General features: G+C 35.5%; 1 protein-coding gene across 1 annotated transcript in view; it reads left to right on the plus strand.

The window, feature by feature from the left end:
* LOC136034104 (B-box type zinc finger protein ncl-1-like) overlaps positions 1 to 22,247 on the plus strand; it is a 120,459-nt gene that overhangs the window by 31,918 nt on the left and 66,294 nt on the right. The window contains exons 7-9 of the mRNA XM_065715238.1: positions 591 to 691; positions 9,004 to 9,217; positions 16,818 to 17,078. Of these exons, the coding sequence (XP_065571310.1) occupies positions 591 to 691; positions 9,004 to 9,217; positions 16,818 to 17,078 (576 nt within the window). The remainder of the gene's footprint in view (positions 1 to 590; positions 692 to 9,003; positions 9,218 to 16,817; positions 17,079 to 22,247) is intronic.

Consider the following 22,247-nt stretch of genomic DNA (forward strand, 5'->3'; position numbering starts at 1 on the left):
ATAGAACAATAATGGCTAATAAATGCACTTCCTTTGTGTGTACTCTCTCACCCTAGGAACTGGACTTAAATATTGAAAATTAGTATTCAAAAATAAAAAATTAAGAACCTACACTCACACTTTCAATTTTCTCATGTTGCGTTTTAATTCATTTTTCTAAAAAAAAGAATCTGCGAGATCAGGGGCTTAGGACGGTTCTTGGGGGCCAAGATCGGAAAATTAAAGTGATAATTAGGCTGTGGCATAATATAAGATAAGATTTATTTTCAAAAGACTATCATAAACTCTAATAGAGCCGAATTCGCTTCACATGTCCAAAAAGAGAAAGCGAAAAAAAAAACAACAAAGAATACAGCAAAACAAAAGTAAAATAAACACGAAAAAATCATAAAAATGGTAAATAAAAATTTAATGAAAAAAAAGAAAGAAAAAAATTCCAAGTCCAAGAACTATAATGAACTTTATGTAATTAATGGCAAAAACAAAAACAGAAAGGGTGGGGCATCGTGGTAAATGACTGGATCTCGGAGACTGGTCTCAAAAACATAAATGGCCTAATGTTGTATTTTAATGAAGTGTTTGAATTTCAGGTTTTTCGTGCAGTACTAGAAAATGTGAAAGAATCAGTTCTTGGGCAGATCGATGAAAAACACAAAGTAAAAGAGCTTAAAGTGATGGATGATCTGAATAAGTAAGTACTTTCTATATTCAGGTTTGTGTGAATGTTACAACATAGTCTTGTGCTAAGAAAATCGTCTTTTTTTCTTCTTCTGGGTTTTATTCCGAAATTAATCCTTTTCTGAGTAGAGTAGAATAGAATAGAATTTAATTAAAAATTTTTTTTTACAGCATGGTTGCCGAATTTGAATTTTACGTCACAAATAGCACTAGTATATATATATATATATATATATATATATATATATATATATATATATATATATATATATATATATATATATATATATATATATATATATATATATATATATATATATATATATATATATATATATATATATATATATATATATATATATATATATATATATATATATATATATATATATATATATATATATATATATATATATATATATATATATATATATAATATATAATATATAATATATGTATATATATAATATATATATATATATATATATATAATATATAATATATAATATATGTATATATAATATATATATATATATATATATATATATATATATATATATATATATATATATATATATATATATATATATATATATATATATATATATATATATATATATATATATATATATATATATATATATATATATATATATATATATATATATATATATATATATATATATATATATATATACTTATATAAATTGTCATATCGAAAGAATTTGACCTTCACGTCAAACATGATAGAAACAAAATAAGAAAAAGAAAAAAAAGAAATCTTGAGTCAAAATTTAGTTGAAAACTCAAAAGAAAAAAAAAGATAACAATAAAATTAATGACTAGTTGTCCTAGCTATTATAGATAGATAGATAGATAAATAAATTTATTCACACGAAAGCCCTATTGGGTCATGGTGACATACCGGAACAAGCGAAAAAATACAGCAACAAAACATAGACTGAAAAGACACTAAAACTAATTATTTTAAAAAATCATCACGATACCTCATACCTGCCTGGGCGAACTTTTCCAATATTATTTATATTTAATCAACACCTACTTGTCAAAATTTTCAAAATCCAATCTCTCCTCCCGACTTTCCTACCAAATATTTCCAAGCATATCTCCCTCAACTCTCTACATTCCCCTACAAAATTATGAAAAGACTCATCCATCTCTCCGCTCGTAGGCCATCTGTAAGAACCATCCCTGAATCTATTTCTCCCTAAATATTCCCTACGTTCTCCAAGAGGCATAAAATTTCCCAATTCAAATCTTCCGGAGCCAATCTTGTTTTTAGGTAATTTTTTTCGCCTCAGTTCTCCTTGACCTCCGCATATAATCCAAGGGACGGCAAGGTGGCCTTCTCAGCTTGCCAAACTCACTTCCTGAGACTCGTGCCTAGTAGTAACTAACCTAGATACAGTCTCTACCATCCCTCCTATCCCCATTCTCTCATTCCAGTAATTACCTAGCTCTTTACAGTCTAATATATTTTTCACCTAATTTCGCCACGAATCCCTCTTCCTGTCTTGAAGCATCATTAAAAATACTTGTTTAACTAGCCTATCATTTTCTATCGATGAAACCCTCTTCCAAATTTAACCATACTAATTAACCTATCTTTTTCATACATTTCATTCCCATATCCCCTCTCAGCACTAGCCAATTAAACTTATTATCAAGGCCTAACATGTGCTTAAAAAACCTCAACTGTATTCTTTCTAAATTTAACCCCTTATGAAACCCCCAGAGCTCCGCCCCGTAATGCAAAGCCGATCTAATCTTAGCATTAAAAGTATACTTTAGCAGTCCTACATCCCTAATTTTCTTAGTACTACTTCTACTTAACAATCCTAGTAGTCTGTTTCCCTTACTTTCTACCATCTTAAGATGTTTCTTCCATTCCCATCTGACGATAGCCTACAACCTAAGTAGTGAAATCTATCTACACGGTCTAGTGTCCTACCTTCATACGTAAACTGACACTGCGAATCTATCTGTTTTTTACTTTTCCTAAAGACCATTACCACCGACGTTTAAAACTAGTTTCTTATTCCTAAAATAAGGAGATGCTAGATCTAGCAGTTGTTGCAAATGTTCTTTACTTTCTCATCTGCAAAAAATAATGCCATGACACTTGCACTTGAAAGCTTAATTTTTGAGACGCCTCTGCCTATTAAATATTCTTCAAAATCATTAATATACAATGAAAATAGTCTTGGGGAAATTGTACATCACTGCTTAACACCAAGTCTACTTAGAGAAATCCTTGCCTACCCGTACTACAGTCTTAACTGTATTATACATAGATGCTATAATTTTAACAAATACGCTTGGTAGCCCTAGTGCTAACAACGACTCTATCATTAAGCATCTATCCACTCCATCAAACGCCCCTTTTAAATCCAAAAATGCAACAAATAGCTTGCCCTCTTTTCTCCTAACGTGTTTCCTAATCATCCCTAATAGAATAAAAATCTGATCTATAGGACTTTATCCTTTTCTGAACCCTGCCTGTGAATCTGATAAAATTCTATAATGGTCTGTTCAACTATCTATCCTACGACATAATATTTTAGCAAAATCTTACTAAGCATATTACTTAGGCTTATACCGCTATAGTTCATGGTCTAAACTGCTCCCCTTTTTATATAATGACACTAGAATAGACGTAGCCCAAGACAAGGGCCATTCTGCATTGTTCAATATACCAGAAAATATCCCTGCTATAACAGGCAGCAGCCACACCCGTCCCCACTTACAAAGTGCGGTTGGTATTCCATCTATACCTGGAGGAGACCCGCCTCTCATTCCTTACATTGTCTCCCAAACTTCACTTACCTGGATAGGAGCAACCAAATCATGATCACATTCTTTCGTTGGCTTCTCTACTACATCACGTACTACAGATACCAGATCTACACTCAAACTAGTTCCTCCTTGTTCCCTAATCACCTCATTTTCTCTCTCTTCTAAATATATAGACCAAAAATCTACTGGTAGTAAACCATCATAAACCTCTATTCCTCTTATAGAATTTTTAACTATACGCCAAAAGGTCCTACCCTTCTCTATAATCTTTCTTCAGTTGCTCTCCTGTCTTAATTTAATGCTTTTTTTCTTAATCTTCAACATTTTCATTTATTTATTCTGAATCAACTTATAATCCATATAAAATCTAGTATTTTTCCTCGCTTTCCGTATGACCTCTAAAACTTCCTGGCGTTTGCTTTCACAATCATAATCAAAATATCCATTCTTAACTCTGCTATTTAACTTTGAACCTACCTCACATGCAACATCGTAAACTAATGCTAATGACTGCTCTATTTTTCCATCACCTAATAAAACCAATCATTTCTCTAACTCCTGCTGAACTTCTTCGCTCGTCATATGTATTCTGAGAATCTTTCTCTTTCTCTCCTGTTACTTTCAGTGCCTTTCTAATCCCTAAATCTTTATTTTCCCTGCGTGTTTTTTTCCTATCACTATTAGCCGCTAGTTTCTTAGAATTAACCCACTCAAAAGTAGCCTTAACAGGCACGTGATCCGAACTACCGCTGCCATCACCTCGAAATCCACACAGAGATACCAAAGAGGAACATCCACCAAAATGTAATCAATCACACTTGGAGAAGCCCCTGAAAAACGAGTAAAATTTTCCACACCTTCATCCTTCCCCTCTCTTCCATTCAAAATAACAAACTTTTCCGTACCACAAAAATCCAAATACGACCCCAGTTATTCTTCCTTCTACTATGGTCCTTGCTTGCCCTCAGACGGAGATGGACTACTAAATCATCCCAAACCTCCCAAGCAGCTTTGGTCCGCACAGGCATGAGGTGCCGTCAAAACTTCTGGAGTAACCCAACATAACCATAGACAAAACAAATTGGAAGGACACTGAATAGGAAATTTACGTTTTTCATCCTCTAATATGCACCGCGTATCCTCCTCGTTCTACGAGCTCGACTCTGGAGGGATATAAACTCTACAAAAATAATAAACCGTCCATCGGCTTCGACTCTTAACCATATCAAATTACAAGAAACACTCTTCAGCCGTTGAACTTTATGCTGAGACAAAAAATTTCAGATACTAAAATTGCTACTCCACCAACAGTTCGTCCATTCCTAGATTTTTTACGATGGAAACCGAAATACCGAAATATTTCAAACTGCATTTTATTTCCCAACCAAGTTTCGGATAATGCTACAATATCAAACACGCACTGCGATACTAATAGACTATTAATTTTCATTTCACTTCATTCTTGAATGTTCTAATGCACTATATTTATTCTTCCCTGCTCAACATCATGGCACTGGTCTCCCTCTTCTTGCGGCCGATCACTGATCTTGAAAATAATAGCCTACGAGGTGCGATCTGCCTTTCCTACCTCTAATAAAAGGTGACTGTGTTGTATTCCGCGTACTATCGTTCGAACTGATAACTTCAGAATTTCCTCTCTTTGGAGCACTCCTTTCAACTTGTGGCGCAGCAACAGAGGTAATTGTTTCATGCACTTCGATTACATTTTGCAATTGTACAGGATCACTAAATGCGGTTCCGAATGACTGCATAGATCTGACGCTTGAGTTTGATAACTGTGAATCCGCTCTCGCTCTTCCGCCATCTATCAATGTTACGTCTGAACCTCCGGCAGCCGATATCTGGTGTGCACTGGCGACTCCCCTTTCATATTCACCACCAGGTACTGTGTGCTCCTCTATCGCATCAGTTACGAAATTGTATATATAACTCTTGTTCTCTGCAAACAATTTCATACCACGCAACTTAGCCTCTTTTCTCGCTGATTCGCTGCCTCAAGGGCAAATTTCATTTTCTTTCTCACAAGCAATTCTCGTTCTGTGTAGTCAGGCGTAATCCAATTTTTGCTTGTCTAAAATGTTGACCTGATTTCTTCTTCATTTGACGTCTTTTATGTCGCTAAGATGTATCGAGGCATTCGGAATAAACTTGTTAAAAGTGGCAACTACACCTTCAAGTAATGTCTGTGCTCGTCTTGACGGATCAAAGCCTTACAAAATCACATCAGAGAATCCACTTCTCGCTGCGTATTTATGTTTTCTGCCTTAACTTCAGCAATCGCTCCCTGCAGCTTAGTTGATAGCTGTGCCAGTCCCCCATTTATTCCCTCTATTTCTAATGAAATTGGGTCTATTTTGCTAACTAACCATTATGGTGAGCATCGCCATTATTCGAGATTCCGCATCATTTGAGATATGGCTATCCCCTGGATTCTGGCCTAGTGTGGACTTTCCTTGGAATAAAATCAACAAATTCAAAGCTCTGCTTATCACAGGTCTTGCGAGTACAAATGCAATTGTGTGCCACTATAATCTTTATTATTGCCAAATTGGCATACCGGTCTTTGATTTTGTTTGAAATTATCTCATTTTAAGAATGACAAAAGTTCAATGAATGCAATAAATCTCTAAAAAATATCTGATTTTATCTACGTTTTAATTGTATAATTTCTACGAATTATGTCTACGAAATTTGAGCATTGTTGCGCAATCGGGCAATTCCGCTTAATAACATTGCTCTGAAGTAAGATTTCTTCTTTCGAGAATCAAAATTAGGACCTTATTATGTTTTTGCTAGGTTCCCAAAAACCAGATCGTCAATAAAAATGGATATTTTGGAATCTTATTGTCAATGAAAATTGTGTCGAATATTTGATGTGTGATTGCCATATGTCAGGGCTTTTGGCAGTGCCTTTGTGTCTGAAAAGATTCATAAGTGTCATCATCTCGATATTACTAAAATTGTAATCCCATGATGATTTTGAGTACTGTTTTACCAATATTGAGATATAGGTATGTCAACTGCTACGACTTCACCTTAAAAAATTTACAAATTTTAAGTTTTCAAATTTATGTAATTAGCTATGTTAAAAAACAGAATTAGAACACTAAAATAATTTACCCAAAAGTGTTGTTTTTAAGCATGTCCAAATGCGTTACCTAGTTTGATAACCGGGATCTGACAGCAGTGTTTCCAAGATGTATGGGAAACACCATTGAATTGCAGCTATTTGGAAAATGCACTTTTGATTAAGTAAGAAATAAAAGCTATTGCGACAACGCTGTTTACCAGTTTTCGCTTCAGTTATTATTTATTCCTAGCCTTCTATTGTACCAAGGTAGCAATGTAAAACAGTGTTAGATGACATGATGATGTTTTTTTTTTTTTTTTTTTTTTTTTTTTTTTTTTTTTTTTTTTTTTTTTTTTTTTTTTTTTTTATATATATATATATTGTGCTTCTCTACTTTGTACTGTAATTCGAAATATATTTCGAAACACTGGAGAAAATCTGGGTCCTTGGGGTAGCAAGATGTTATTAATCTCATTTCCTTCCTTTAATTATCCCTCAAAATACCACATAGCGGGCAAATTTGTAATCTATTTGGAAAATTAATATCCCTTCAATTTGTTAAATGTAGTTGACTATTAGCTCGCACCTGAATCCAAATTCTAATGTATGTTTAATGGGTAAATTTAGTTTTAAATAATAGTCTTCACTAAATCTTACCTTATCTTAAAAAATACAATCCATTAAATCCACTAATCCACTACAAAAAGGTTTAACATTTTGGGAAGATTAAATTAATTACGTGCTTAGACCAGCTTATCTTTATTAATTTATTTACACAGCTTCCTAACAATTGAGTCGAACTTTCTTATATAACCCTGTTTGTGTTGAGGTTGACGATTAAATAACAGGCAAAAACGTTGGTATTTTATGTCCTTGGCACTGCCCTAAAAGTTTACTAGTTTCGAAAAAATCAAGGGAAGGTACATTAGAGAATCACAATTTCCAGTATTTATAGACTTGCTCCCCTCCAGGGGGCAGGTGGAGGGGGGCAAAAACGCTGGTATTATATTTTCTTGGTACTATAAGACTTCATAAGGTAGTATTCGCTTTGTAGTCACTTTTTTCGAAATGTTAGTATACTTTTTCAGAAGGTAATTGTATTTTGTAATTAAGAAGGCAATTGCATTTGCTTTCTAGCCACTTTTTTCGAAATTTCAGGTTCCTTCATGAAAAGATAATAATATTTTGTAATCAAGAAGGCAATTGTATTTGCTTTCTAGCCATTTTTTTTCGAAATTTTGGCATCCTTTATAAGAATGTAATTGTATTTTGTAATTAAGAAGGTAATTGTATTTGCTTTGTAGCCACTTTTTTTTTCGAAATGTCAGCATCCTTTTTTTTCCATTAATCTGTATTCTGTAAATTCAATCAGTTTCCGAAATCAAAGCTATATTAAAACCATTTTCCGTTTTTGTTTATCATCTTTGCGTGAACACGAATAATATTATTAATGAAATATAAATGTAGTAAAGCTACAACCTTAGCTAACACTAAGAGCTCAATATTCCAGCTAAATACATATAAAATGGAAATAACGCCAATCTTTTTAACACAAAGATATTCAGACGAAAAATTAAATAAAATCAAACTAGAAAACAAAACGTAAAAGAAAGAAGAAAGAAAAGCAAAGCGGGCCACCCCTGTAAGGTCAAAGTGTAATTAAAAATTTAAATTTCACAAGTCGTCACATCCTGTCGACAAACAGTCTTCAAGACACGCCTTTTATTGGCGAACTATTTCTTAGATTAGGTATAATTTCAGCCAAATTTAAATTAATTAACCAAATAAACTGAATTGTACTAAATTGAAAATCTCTAGCTGTGGCTGACTGGAATAAACTTTACAGTTTTCATTAAAGTAATCGAATCTTCTTTTTCTGGGTTCCAGCGTCAAGACTGCAACTATCAATGCAGTTATACAATGAACGTTCATCCTTCGAGCCCAGTAAAATTGAGACCCCAAATATAGAATTAATCAGTTTCAGTATCCTAACAAAGGGTAATCTTCGTAACGCGTTATTTCCTTGAAGAACCATTTCTTGAATTGAAAATTATTTCAGCCAAATTGAAGTTATTTTGCCCAAATACAGTTAATTTATTTAAAATTAAAAATCTAACAGTGTCTGAACTATATGAAGCTTTGCAGTTTTCACGAAAGTAGTATCCACGTCCACATCCTAAGTAAGAGTGATCTTTAGATTGTGTCTTCTCCCTGAAGAGCAGCTCTTTAAATTTGGTAGAATTTCAGCCAGATCAAAGTAATTTTGGCCAAATACAGTTGATTGGAGTTGATTAGAAATCTTGTGAAATTTAATTTTCTAAAAACTATCTTCATGATCCCTTTTCATTAAAAGTAATTTTTCAAATTAAGGATTATTTAAACTAAAATAAAACAGTATTTACTTTTTATTTTAACAGGCTACAAACTCGAATGAATAAGATAGAAACCGCCGAAGCGTTTACTGGACGTTTGGTTGAATATGGCGAAGATAAAGCCGCTGCTCTGGTTCAGATGTATTTCGTTCTTCGCGACCAGCTCGTAGGTTTAGCTAACCCTTTGGACATGACAGTTGTCACTCCTAAACCCATCAAATTTACCTATAATAAGGATGCTTTTGAGCAGGCTGTGAAGGTATGTAATATCGATGCTTGCTACAGCGCCTAAGTTCATATTTTCATGCTGGTGGTATAATTGTTGAAGATCCTTTGATAATCTGTTCTCAAAAAGAGGATCAGCAAGGCAATATGTAATGAGTGGATTAAAGCGTGATTTCGTATACATTACCCTTTTAATTAAAAAACTTAAAAATAAAACGCTAACTTTTTTTTAATATGCGCTTTCGTTATGTTTTTATGAGTCAGATTTTTTTTTTGGGGGGGGGGAGGGTGCAAACCTTGTACCCCGAAAAAAACTTAAACCTTCAAAATATGACGATTTAAACTGTACAAAGGCTCAACATCTGTTCCCTTTATCAGACTGCAATAACATGGGTATCATCAAACAAAAGCACAAAAAAGAAAAGCTCAAAAAGACATATCACCAAAAACACAAATGATGAGCCATCACCTCGACTTCAGGACACTGTTGTTGTAACACCTGATGTAGTAAGGCAGAAAGTAGTTTAAACATCTTTTTATCGAGTCTGTAGGTGGGCATTCTGGCAGTTTTTTCCCCTCTTTCAGAGTTGCCAAACTTGTTTTGTGTGCGGGGGTCTCTGAAGTAAACGGAGGCAGGATATCTTGGTGTGTTGAGGACTTGAGGATGTCAGCTCCAAACCTCATCAGCATTTCATGCCTCCTTTTATCCAGGGTTAGGAGCTTGAGTTTGCTCAAGCTTTGCTCATAGTTTTTCCAATTTGACCCAAAAATTGTTTTGCAGACTCTCCTCTGAATTTTTTCCTGTTGGTTTTAGTGTTTCTCTGTAAGCGACGGGGGCCAGAAAAAAGCCGTACATTATTATGGGTATGGCACAAGTTTTATAGCACGAAAGAAGGAGTTGCTCTGTCATTCTAAACCTTCTGTAATCTCACTAATATGATCTCCGAATGAGAGATTGTCACTTAATGTTATGCCAAGTATTTTTACTGATTTCTTTGTTTGGAGAGGTGTAGATTCGTCTATGTTCTTCTTCTTCAGGAAGTTGATACGTGTTACACAGATTTTTTTGAGGTTGAGCTGGAGCTTCACTTGATCAGCTTGATGTTGTAGTCCTACAGCCAGGGGTACGAGTTTACTGAGTGTTTGTGACAGGAAGTGCAGCAGACTTAGCGAAAGATCATCTGCAAATTTATAGCTCTATTTGTGTTACCTCATCAGACAGTTGAAAACTATTCGCGAAATCAAAAATGATCATTTCAGCAAGGGCCTCGAGATTTTCTAGGCACTCTAGTATATCATGAAGTAATCTGACCTGATAATGTGCTGTGCTGTGTCCTCGAAGAAAAGCGAACTGCAAAGGATCGATTTTGAGTTCTACTCCTGCTAGTAGCCACTTTAAAACAAAATCTTCGGAGATTTTTAAAATGATGGGCGTCTTTGAAAATGGCCTGAAATCGGATCGTGAGGTTGGTGATATTTTCTTTGGAATTGCTGTGGTAAATGCCTTTTTGGACTTATCTGGGAAAAAGCCTTCCAATTGACACTGGTTTCACACCATAGCCTAAGATGTAGCCAGTAAGGGGGCACAATAGATCCCCCTTCCCCTGGCTACACAATTGTGTAGCCAGTAACATTGCACACTAGATCTAATTAACACCCAGCTCAATTAAATGTAATAGATTAGTGTGATAACATCATGTACATAGGCCACCTTCTGAGTAAGACCACCACCCAGGGGTGAACCTTGGTAATTTTTTAGGAATTTTCAAAGTCTTTCTAATTTTTAGATATTTGTAGGACTCATTATTTTGAATTTGCGAAGATAATTCTCCTTGTCAGCTCATAAGTCAATCTTTGTTTTGACAGTATTCTCTGGTACAAAAATTATTAGCAATCATGCCAAAATTATTCTAAAATGTCCCCAAACTTAAATTTTTATACAGTGATTTGTATAAACCAGTACAGTTTCATTAATTAGTGGCCTTGCTATAACGGGAGGATAAATGCGTGTCTACACATACATTAGCCTTTTGACCTCCCCCTCCGTAAGCAGAGCTTAGTAAATGGTTTTAGGTAATTATTGCAGAAGTTTGAATGACAGTGGTAAAATATGGGCTCTAAAGCATGAGGGATCCGAAAAGCGGATGAAGATTTACTAGATGTTTTCCAGAGAAATTGCCTACCGATTGTTCTGGGTACCCGGCTGACAGACCGAAATTCAAACAGTAGATTGTACGAAAAATGTGGTTCAATCCCGTTTTCTAGAGCTATAATGAAAGAAAGGTTGAGATGGCTAGGGCACGTTCCGCGGATGAAGGATGACAGATTACTGAAGATTGTCCTTTTCGGCCAACCCTCTAAGGCTAAACAGAAAGCAAGTCGTCCTCCTGGGAGGGTGTAAAGAGGGATGCTTTGGATAGGTTGGGAAGGCAGAGGAGCGTGCGTAGCTGTGCTGGCCTCAGGTGGCTTGGTGCTGCGGTGAGTTGTTAGTAGTAGTAGTATTACTACATAAAGATCGTAGTCATGAAGCTGCTTAAGATAAAATCAAATGCTAAGATTGAACAGAAAACAACACAAACAAATTATTGCTTATATCGGCCATTATTTAACAAACTCAAACATTAGCGTAAAGATATAGGTATTGACGAGGGGGCGAACTTTCTTATATTTGTAATATGAGGAGATTCACCTCCTCGCCAATACCTCGCTCTTGACGCTAAAGTTCGAATTCTGTTCCAATTCTTTAAGAATTACCCCTGAATCACAAAGGCTGTTTAATTAGAATAATTTGCGCTTTTGAAATTACTAAAAATACCTTAGCGTAAAGAGCGAGGTATTGGCGAGGGAACAAGTTCCCTCATGTACGTAATAATATCTGTCCATTTTTAATTTTTAATGTTACTCCATACTTTCAGTTAGAAAACTTGTTTTTTTTTATTTACTTTCTGATTGTTTATTAAATAATGCTGGGAAATCCAGCGCCCCTTTCATGGAAATTCTCTTCTCCCATGAAAAATTTCTCCATGGGAAGATTTTCCCACGCCACCAACCCCCCCCCAGAAAAAATCCCCCTGGAAACGTCTGTATACTTACCAATAACCGATACTATATGTAAACAATGGGCAAAGTTCGTAACTTGCAGCCCTTCCACCGGAAACTGTGGGGGATTAGGTCATCCTCAAAGACAAAGTTATTAGATAATTCGACTATGGTGAACAAAATGGCTACCTCCAAATTATTATCCGATGACTTTGGGGGAAAAATGAGCGTGGGAACGGGCCTAGTTGCCCTCCAATTTTTTGGTCACGTAGCCCCGACGTAGTCCTGAACAGGGCTACGTTAGGAACAACCAGTGGCTCTTGAGACATCGATTGGTTCAGAACATTCGAGAATTACTCTCTCGTGCGGTATTGAATGTTTTCCGGGTTAATAAGCTACCTCCCAGTCTTTGTCTTCTGCAAAAGGACATGGGCTGGTTTGAGCACTGCAGTTTTTTGTAAGCATGTGCACGGTAACAGTCGTCCTCGCAAGCTGCCTTTTTCATCCTTGGCTGCATTAATCTCAGCATATACCCTTTTATGATTCATTGCAGATGTTTTCACTTGTTTTGCTAGTACTTTCATATTGCAGTTTGAAACTATCGCAGTATTGCCTATCAACAGGCTGATTAGATGAATGACTGGGTGATTATTTCAGATCTGTTCGTTCCTTGATAAGTTGTCAAGTTGCATCACTGACACTGTCTCCCGTTTTCCGTTTCTAATAGTCAATGACTTCAACTTCTGCATCCTCAATGTACTCTAACTAGATTAAAGCTTTGCCATACAATCTTATCGCGTAACTTCTGGATATTAAACCTCTTTACTGTAATTAAACTTTCTTCACAGCCTTCATCTTTATTTTAAATTTGGCTACAATCCAACTTTCACACTGAAATCGCCTCACACAACCAATATATCTTATCTATGAACCTTGTTCGCGACCTTGTTTAACAACTGATTGAAAGTGTCTATCAGAATCGTTTGATTCATTTGTAAGTGTGTACACGGCTGTAAGTGTTATTTTTGCCTGGGTAGTCGCAAGACGCGATTGATCTGTTCCAAATATAGAAGGCATTTTATCCCTACCCCAGCTAATGTCCGTCCCGCCCAAGTCGTTTCCGTACACTCTTTTCCTGCATATAATACGTGATAGTGCGTCCAGTTCTGTCTGGTAATTTTCGAGAGTTTACATCACGTTATTAAACCAACCCTGCTGGGTGTCTGGGTTTATTGACCTAACGTTCCAAAATCCAATGTGGAAAGATCCTTATATAGTTAAAATCGTGTCTAGGGGTGTTTAAAATTTGATGTCTCAAGATCAATAAAATTTTCGAGGCCATTTGGTAGTAGTGGGTGCCAAATTAGAAAGATATGAATCGTGGGTGAACAGTCAGCTGAAAATAAGCTAAAACCATTTTGTGCCAAACAGATCAAGGGGTTACAGCTTTCCTTTAAAGGTGTAATTGTGTTGGGAGTCAATGGATTGCTAGCGCATGATTTTTGACGGACGAAAGTATTTTCCAGTTTTGACTAATTAGTTTTTTTTCGCGGTTCAACGTGGTAACACGGACAAAAATTTGGGGCTACCACAAAAATCCGTTATTTTGAAACAACCAAACGGGAGATCTTAGAAAATTACTGCTTGTAGGTATGAATAGACCTAAGGAGGGTCCAGAGGATAACATATTTTTGTTTTGAAGTCCTAGGTAGTTTAAATGTATAAGTTCTATCTTATTTGAAGCTTTAACTATTTCATTATGACTATAAAATTGTCAACACTTACAATATCCTTTATAATGGATTGACAAACGTGCCTCCTCCCTCCTACCCTGGTATTTTGTGTAACTGAGTATGGGTCTTTACTTCTGCGTGTTCACTTGAACCTCTTAGACTCGTCAGTCCTGGTTTTTGGTAACCCAACCGTTTCAATATAAATATCAAATTGGCAATTTTCACAGGATCAAAAGTTTTTTCGTGTCCATTTTTCCCCATAAAATGACTTTACGAATGTCAGGTTAGGTTCTCTGCAGAGGAATAATTAAAACGAAATTTGCATATTTTTTTTTTGGCTAAATGGCTTTCTCATAATTTTGATCGAATGATTTTGAGAAAAAAAGAGCGGGGGAGGGAGCCTAGTTGCCCTCAGATTTTCGGTTAATTAAAAAGGCAACTAGAACTTTTAATTTTTTACGAATCTTTTTATTAGTAAAAGATAAACGTAACTTATAAATTAGCTCACGTAAAGAACTTTTGTATTCTCATGTTTTTATTACATATATGAGGGAGTTCGCCCCCTCGTCAGTACCTCGCTCTTTACACTAAAGCTTAAATTTTGTCCCAATTCATTAAGAATGACCCCTGAATCACAAAAGCCGTAGAGTAAATAGTTGAAATTACTAAAAAATACTTTAGCGTAAAGAGCGAGGTATTAGGAGGAGGTGAGCCCCTCATATGGGTAATAATTTCTGTTCGTTTTAAGTTTTAATGCTGCTCCTTACTTAAAGCTGAAAAAACTTTCATATTTAATTTTTTCATTGTTTTTTTTTAAGTAATGCTAGTAAATCCTGCGCGCCCTTCATGGAAATTTTCTTCCCCCATGGCAAATTCCTCGATAGAAAGTTCCCCCAGCATATCCCCCTCTTCTCAACCCCTTCCCCAACCAAAAAATCCTCCTGAAAACGCCTGTACACTTCCCAATAACCATTGCTATATGTAAGCACTGGTCAAAGTTTCTAACTTGTAGCCCCTCCCACGGGGACTGTAGGGGAGTAAGTCGTCCCCAAAGACATAGTTATAAGGTTTTTCGACTACGTTGAATAAAAGGCTATCTCAGAATTTTGATCCGTTGACTTTGGGAAAATAATTAGCATGGGAGGGGGCCTAGGTGCCCTCCAATTTTTTTGGTCACTTAAAAAGGGCACTAGAACTTTTCAATTCCGTTAGAATGAGCCCTCTCGCAGCATTCTAGGACAACTGGGTCGATACGATCACCCCTGAAAAAAAAAAAAAAAAAAAAAAAAAAAAAAATAAATAAACACGCATCTGTGATCTGCCTTCTGGCAAAAAAATACAATATTCCACATTTTTGTAGATAGGAGCTTGAAACTTTTACAGTAGGGTTCTCTGATACGCTGAATCTGATGGTGTGATTTCCGTTAAGATTCCATGACTTTTAGGGGGTGTTTTCCCCTATTTTCTAAAATAGCGCAAATTTTCTCAGGCTCGTAACTTTTGATGGGTAAGACTAAACTTGATGAAACTTATATATTTAAAATCAGTATTAAAATGCGATTCTTTTGATGTAGCTATTGGTATCAAAATTCCATTGTTCAGAGTTTTGGTTACTATTGAGCCGGGTCGCTCCTTACCCACAGTTCGTTACCAGGAACTGTTTGATAGGTAGGACTTCATCATAGCGCTAAATACATTGATCTCCAGTTAGTTGTTTTGTAAGTTTCACAAACAATAGCAGTAAATACTAATCCCCCCCTGCCCTGGAAGACCCAAGATACTGAAGACCGTACTGGTGAAGACTTCCAATTTTTGAATCTTTATCCTCCCTTATCCCTGTCTTAGGAAGTTGTAGGGCTTCGAGTAAAGTTCCGATAGTCAAGCCGTTTGTAAATGTCTAAACCGACCTGATTTGATCTGGTTATATTGCTATCTGGTGCCAGGAGTTTACTTCATAGATAATTACCAATTATTTTAAGGTGGTTTTCACATTCCTTGTTTGTCTTAACTGACACCTTTTTTAAGAGCTTGTTCAGTCACGATTAACAAAAAAAAATGTTCGACCAATTACAGAAACAAGTGAGTGTATGTTATAGTTTTTTGCTTTTCTATGAAATTTTCTTTGCATTTAATACTGTTGTTAAATTGCCAAGAGTTAAGGAGCTTTGTTTATAAGAGTGAAGAGGCACTTGAAAAAAAGCGCTAAACCTGGACTTGTATAGGACATTAAGTCTAAAGATGTAGCAATGATTCATAAAATAAAATTTATACTCCCCAAACTGCTTGAGAGATAACCAAAAACAAACTATTAAAGGCAAATAAAAAGCATCTTAAATCGTAGCATCTCAGCCAGTGGTTTCTTAGCAGACCACGAAAGATTGGCCTCTCAACCAGCATCACACACACTTCAGGAATCATGCACCACACAGTGTGTAAAAAATTACACATAGAAAGACTAGAACGCGTAATTATCATCCTTGGTCACATAAATTGACTCTGATTTCTAACTTTTGACTTCTACCTGTTTCTTACTTTGATTTCTAACTATTGACTACTGTTATAAAATCATTACCAAAACAATCGAAACTTTATTTTTTGTTTTTAATATTTTTTTTTTGTTGGGGAAGGGGAGGGGTGAGGTCAAATCGACTAAACAGCCAGATTTTGTGGTGAATGTTGATAAATTTGAATTCTGTCGGAGAATCCTCCGAATTTTTAAAGGGGAAGGATATACCTACCCAAAGTCCCCATTTTGCATGCGTGCTAAAGTTTTGTTTTCAGATTTTTGTGAAAAAAGCAAAAAAAATTTAGCTAAAAAAGTCCTTAATGTCATTTAAGTTTTAATTCATTTATCCTTTACAGAGTTGTGTTTCCACGTTTATTGAAGATGACAACAAGAGCCCCTCTCCCGTTCTTGGACCACTGCCAATTGGAATACTCCACGAAGAAGAAACTCATATCCTTCCTCAAGGCTTACTTTCACCAGAAACAAGGCGCTCTTCTCCTATTCACCTAGGACCTATTCAAAGACCCTCACAAAGCACATCACTTTCCCCGGACCTGGGTCCTGTTTCCGCACCGGCGGCGTCAATTTCTTCTGTGCCGTCCTTAAATGATATCCAGGTAAGATTGCAGAGATTTCATCTAACATAGGTTGCCTGTTTTTTAGTCTTATTTTAACTTTGTAATGTAATGTATTCGAATTAATGGCGCTTCTTGACTACTAAGGTTCCTAAAGTGTGTTGCTAAAGCAAGGCTCAGTCCTGTATCACCAACCTGAGCCACTACTGGTCAAGGTCACTACAAGGTCAAACCCACTGTGCCACTATAGGACCTTCTTTTAACTTTTATAATAATTTTTTACTATAAAAAAGAATTTGATTTGTTTTGGTGCAAAATGTCCTTCTGAACTAGCTATAGTAACACCAAGTTGTTTTCATCATTCTTATCCGAGAAAATTTTATGTAATTCATTTTCTATTTGCTTTCAGTTTAATTGAATCACCCCCACCCCCTCTCAAACCAAAATGTGTGGATTTGTGGATGTGGGTGTTAGGGGGTCTCTGATACACTGAATCTGATGGTGTGATTTTCATTAAGGCTCTATGACTTCTAGGGGTTTTCCTCCCTTTTTTCGTAAATGAGGCAAATTTTTGCCAGGTTCGTAAATTTAGATAAATAAGACTTGATGAAATTTATATATTTGAAATCAGCATAAAAATCCCATTCTTTTGATGTACTTATTGATGTTAAAATTCTGTTTTGTAGAGTTTCGGTTTATATTGAGCTGTGCCGCTCTTTACTTACAGTTCGTTACCACAAACCATTTGATAATAAAAGAAAAAAATATGATAATGTAGCATTTAGCCTAGAGTCGTGTATGGGCACTATAGCACGAAGACGAAGGGGGAAGCCTTTTAAGATCAAAGTTTCTCCTGTTGGTTGTCCGTACTATTCTAGAAAACGTCAGCTCAGCAGGTGGCAAAAGACTTCTGATTTATCAATAAAAAACTTGTTAGAAATGTAATAAGAGGAAGGTTTTGGTAAATTTTCCAAGTACCCGAGAAAGTATTTCTTGTGTGATTTAGGGAAAGAAACAGACATACACAGGTCGGACCCTTAGAGGGGACCTTTAGAGGGAAAAAACTCATTTGTGACAATAAATGAATTTTAAATATGAAGAATTTCACAGAAAACTTTTTATTTCGGCCAAAGTAATCTATAGTTCTTTGAAAAATAAAGCACGGCCTAAATACATTAATGTTAGTTTCAAAAATAGTGTCCAAATTCAGGTTCAAACCGAGAATTTTCTCTCTCATCTCATTGAGATGAATACAACACCACCATCTATTTAGTAAACTCGGTGAAAAAAAATGAATGTGCCTTTAAAAACCAAACAATAGTGCTTATTACATTGTGTTATGGGCCTAGCATCGGAGGTGGTCTAGTCTGAGAAAAGATTTTAGGACTTGGGTTCTCATGCTGAAGTATCATGCTATTTGTTCGGCGTGTACTGTTTGCTTTATAATTTATCTGGTATTTGGTAGTAGATACAAATAATAAGGGTCAGCTGAATCTCTGTGGACTTTCACCAGCAAAATGTTGTCAAGGTTTTGTATGTTTGGCTCTGCTCCAACAATGAGTCCTATATGTTTCTCCCGACTACTAGCTTCTGCCTAGGTGAAGTCCCTAGATTAGAGCCAAAAATGTCCCTAGATGAGAGCCAAAAATTCAAGGGGAACAGGTCTTTGTGTTTGTAGTTGATGGGACAAAGTTTGTGAAATGATGTGTAATTTTTATTTCTAAAACATCATTCAAACTAAATAGTTCTGACCTTAAATTTATTTTGAAAAAAATTTCACTGGTATAGCCATTATTAGTATTGTTTTTTTTTCTTTGTAATTTTTTTGCTATCCAATGTAGTTCACCTTGCAAATTTTATAAATTTATTTATAATAATGTGTAATAGTGTAAAAAAAACAACGTCTTTTGTGTCCAGACTAAAAACGATAAATGGGTATAACTTTAAGTTATTGTTACCGACATTGTCTTATGGTCTTGTTGTACTATAATTCAATTCCGTTATGCTGTGTTATTTTTCAATTTAGGTCTCCCAACACATTTTCTTCAACGGCAATTAACACAAATAAATCCTTCGTGTTTGATAATCCACTTTTTTGACAGTATTGAGCAGGGTCCGTACATCAATATTAGAAGCGTAGAAATAGAACTAACATAACACAAATAAATCTTTCTTGTTTGGTAATCTACTTTTTTGACAGTATTGAACAGGGGCCGTACATCAATATTAGAAGAGTAGAAACATAACTAACGTAACACAAATAAATGTTTCTTGTTTGGTAATCTACTTTTTTGACAGTATTGAACAGGGGCCCTACATCAATATTAGAAGAGTAGAAACAGAACTAACATAACACAAATGAATCTTTCTTGTTTGGTAATCTACTTTTTTGACAGTATTGAGCAGGGGCCCTACATAAATATTGGAAGAGTAGAAACATAACTAACATAACACAAATAAATGTTTCTTGTTTGGTAATCTACTTTTTTCACAGTCAAACAGTTCGTGGTAACGAACTGTAGCAAGGAGCGACCCGGCTCAATAGCAACCAAAACTCTAAAAAATGGGGTTTTGATATCAATAGCTACATCAAAAGAATCGCATTTTAATGCTAATTTTGAATATATAAGTTTAATCAAGTTTAATCTTACCCATGGAAAGTTACGAGCCTGAGAAAATTTGCCTTATTTTAAAAAATAGGGGAAAACAACCCCTAAAAGTCATAGAATCTTAACGAAAATCACACCATCAGATTCAGCGTACCAGAGAACCCTATTGTAGAAGTTTCAAGCTCCTATCTACAAAAACATTGAATTTCGTATTTTTTGCCAGAAGACAAATCACGGGTGCGTGTTTATTTTTTTTATTTTATTTTTTTTTTTTCTCCAGGGGTCATCGTATCGACCAAGTGGTCCTAGAGTGTTGCAAGAGGGCTCATTCTAACGGAAATGGAAAGTTCTAGTGCCCTTTTGAAGTGACCAAAAAAATTGGAGGGCACCTAAGCCCCCTCCCACGCTCATTTTTTCTCTAAGGTCAAGGAATCAAAATTTTGAGATAGCCATTTTGTTCCGCATAGTCAAAAACCATAATAACTATGTCTTTGGGAATGACTTACTCCCCCACACTCCCTTGGGGAGGGGCTGCAAGTTACAAACTTCGGCCAGTGTTTAAATATAATTAAATAAAAACAAACAAGTTTTTTCAACTGAAAGTAAGGAGCGACATTAAAACTTAAAACGAACAGAAATTACTTCGTATATGAAAGGGGCTGCTTCCTCATCAACGCCCTGCTCTTTACGCTAAAGTTTGACTCTTTCTCTCAGCTCTTCTTTTTAAAACAGTAAAAAACTTTAGCGTAAAGAGCGGGGCGTTGATGAGGAAGCAGCCTCTTTCATATACGAAGTAATTTCTGTTCGTTTTAAGTTTTAATGTCGCTCCTTACTTTCAGTTGAAAAAACTTGTTTTTTTTTATTTAATTTCTGAACGTTTTTGAATCAATGCATGTTTTGATTTTGGCTCTCTGCAGAGAAATAATTAAAACGAAATTTGCATTTTTTTTTTTTGGCTAAATGGCTTTCTCATAATTTTGATCGAATGATTTTGAGAAAAAAAGAGCGAGGGAGGAAGCCTAGTTGCCCTCCAATTTTTGGTTAATTAAAAAGGCAACTAGAACTTTTAATTTTTTACGAATCTTTTTATTAGTAAAAGATATACATAACTCATAAACTAGCTTACGAAAAGAATGTTTTATTCTCATGTTTTTATTACACATATGAGAGGGTTCGCCCCCTCGTCAGTACCTCTCTCTTTACACTAAATCTTAAATTTTGTCCCAATTCATTAAGAATGACCCCTGAATCACAAAAGCCGTAGAATAAATAGTTGACATTGCTAAAAACACTTTAGCGTAAAGAGCGAGGTATTAGGAGGAGGTGAGCCCCTCATATGGGTAATAATTTCTGTTCGTTTTAAGTTTTAATGCTGCTCCTTACTTCCAGCTGAAATAAACTTTTTCATATTTATTTTTTCATTGTTTTTTTTTTAAATAATGCTAGTAAATCCTGCGCTCCTTTCATGGAAATTTTCTTCCCCCATGACAAATTCCTCGATGGAAAGTTCCCCCAGTATATCCCCCTCTTCTCAACCCCTCCCCCCAACCAAAAAATCCTCCTGAAAACACCTGTACACTTCCCAATAACCATTACTATATGTAAGCACTGGTCAAAGTTTGTAAATTGTAGCCCCTCCCACAGGGACTGTGGAGGAGTAAGTCGTTTCCAAAGACATAGTTATAAGGTTTTTCAAATACGTTGAATAAAATGGCTATCTCAGAATTTTGATCCGTTGACTTTGGGAAAATAATTAGCGTGGGAGGGGGCCTAGGTGCCCTCCAATTTTTTCGGTCACTTAAAAAGGGCACTAGAACTTTTCATTTCCGTTAGAATGAACCCTCTCGCAACGTTCTAGGACAACTGGTTCGATACGATCACCCCTGGGAAAAAAACAAAAAAAAAAACAAAACAAACAAATAAACACGCATCCGTGATCTGCCTTCTGGCAAAAAATACAAAATTCCACATTTTTGTAGATAGGAGCTTGAAACTTCTACAGTAGGGTTCTCTGATACGCTGAATCTGATGGTGTAATTTTCTTTAAGATTCTATTACTTTTAGGGGGTGTTTCCCCCTATTTTCTAAAATAACACAAATTTTCTCAGGCTCGTAACTTTTGGTGCGTAAGACAAAACTTGATGATATTTATATATTTAAAATCAGCATTAAAATGCGATTCTTTTGATGTAGCTATTGGTATCAAAATTCTATTTTTTAGAGTTTTGGTTTCTATTGAGCCGGGTCGCTCCTTACTACAGTTCGTTACCACGAACTGTTTGATAATGGTTATTGGGAAGTGTACAGCGTTTTCATTGGATTTTGTTTTGTTTTGGGGGTGGGGTTGAGGAGAGGGAGCTATGTGGGAGGATCTTTCCTTGGAGAAATATGTCATGGGGGAACAGAAATTCAATGAAAAGGGCGCAGGATTTTCTAAAATTACTATAAAAAAACAATGAAAAAATAAACATGGAAAAGTTTTTTCAATTGAAAGTAATTAGTAGCATTGAAAGAAAACGAACAGAGATTATTACGCATATGAGGGGTTCCAAAATACTTTAGCATAAAGAGCGAGGTATTTAGGAGGAGATAAATACCTCGC

This window comes from Artemia franciscana, chromosome 2 (assembly GCF_032884065.1).
Source record: "Artemia franciscana chromosome 2, ASM3288406v1, whole genome shotgun sequence".
NCBI classification, from domain to species: Eukaryota; Metazoa; Arthropoda; class Branchiopoda; order Anostraca; family Artemiidae; genus Artemia; species Artemia franciscana.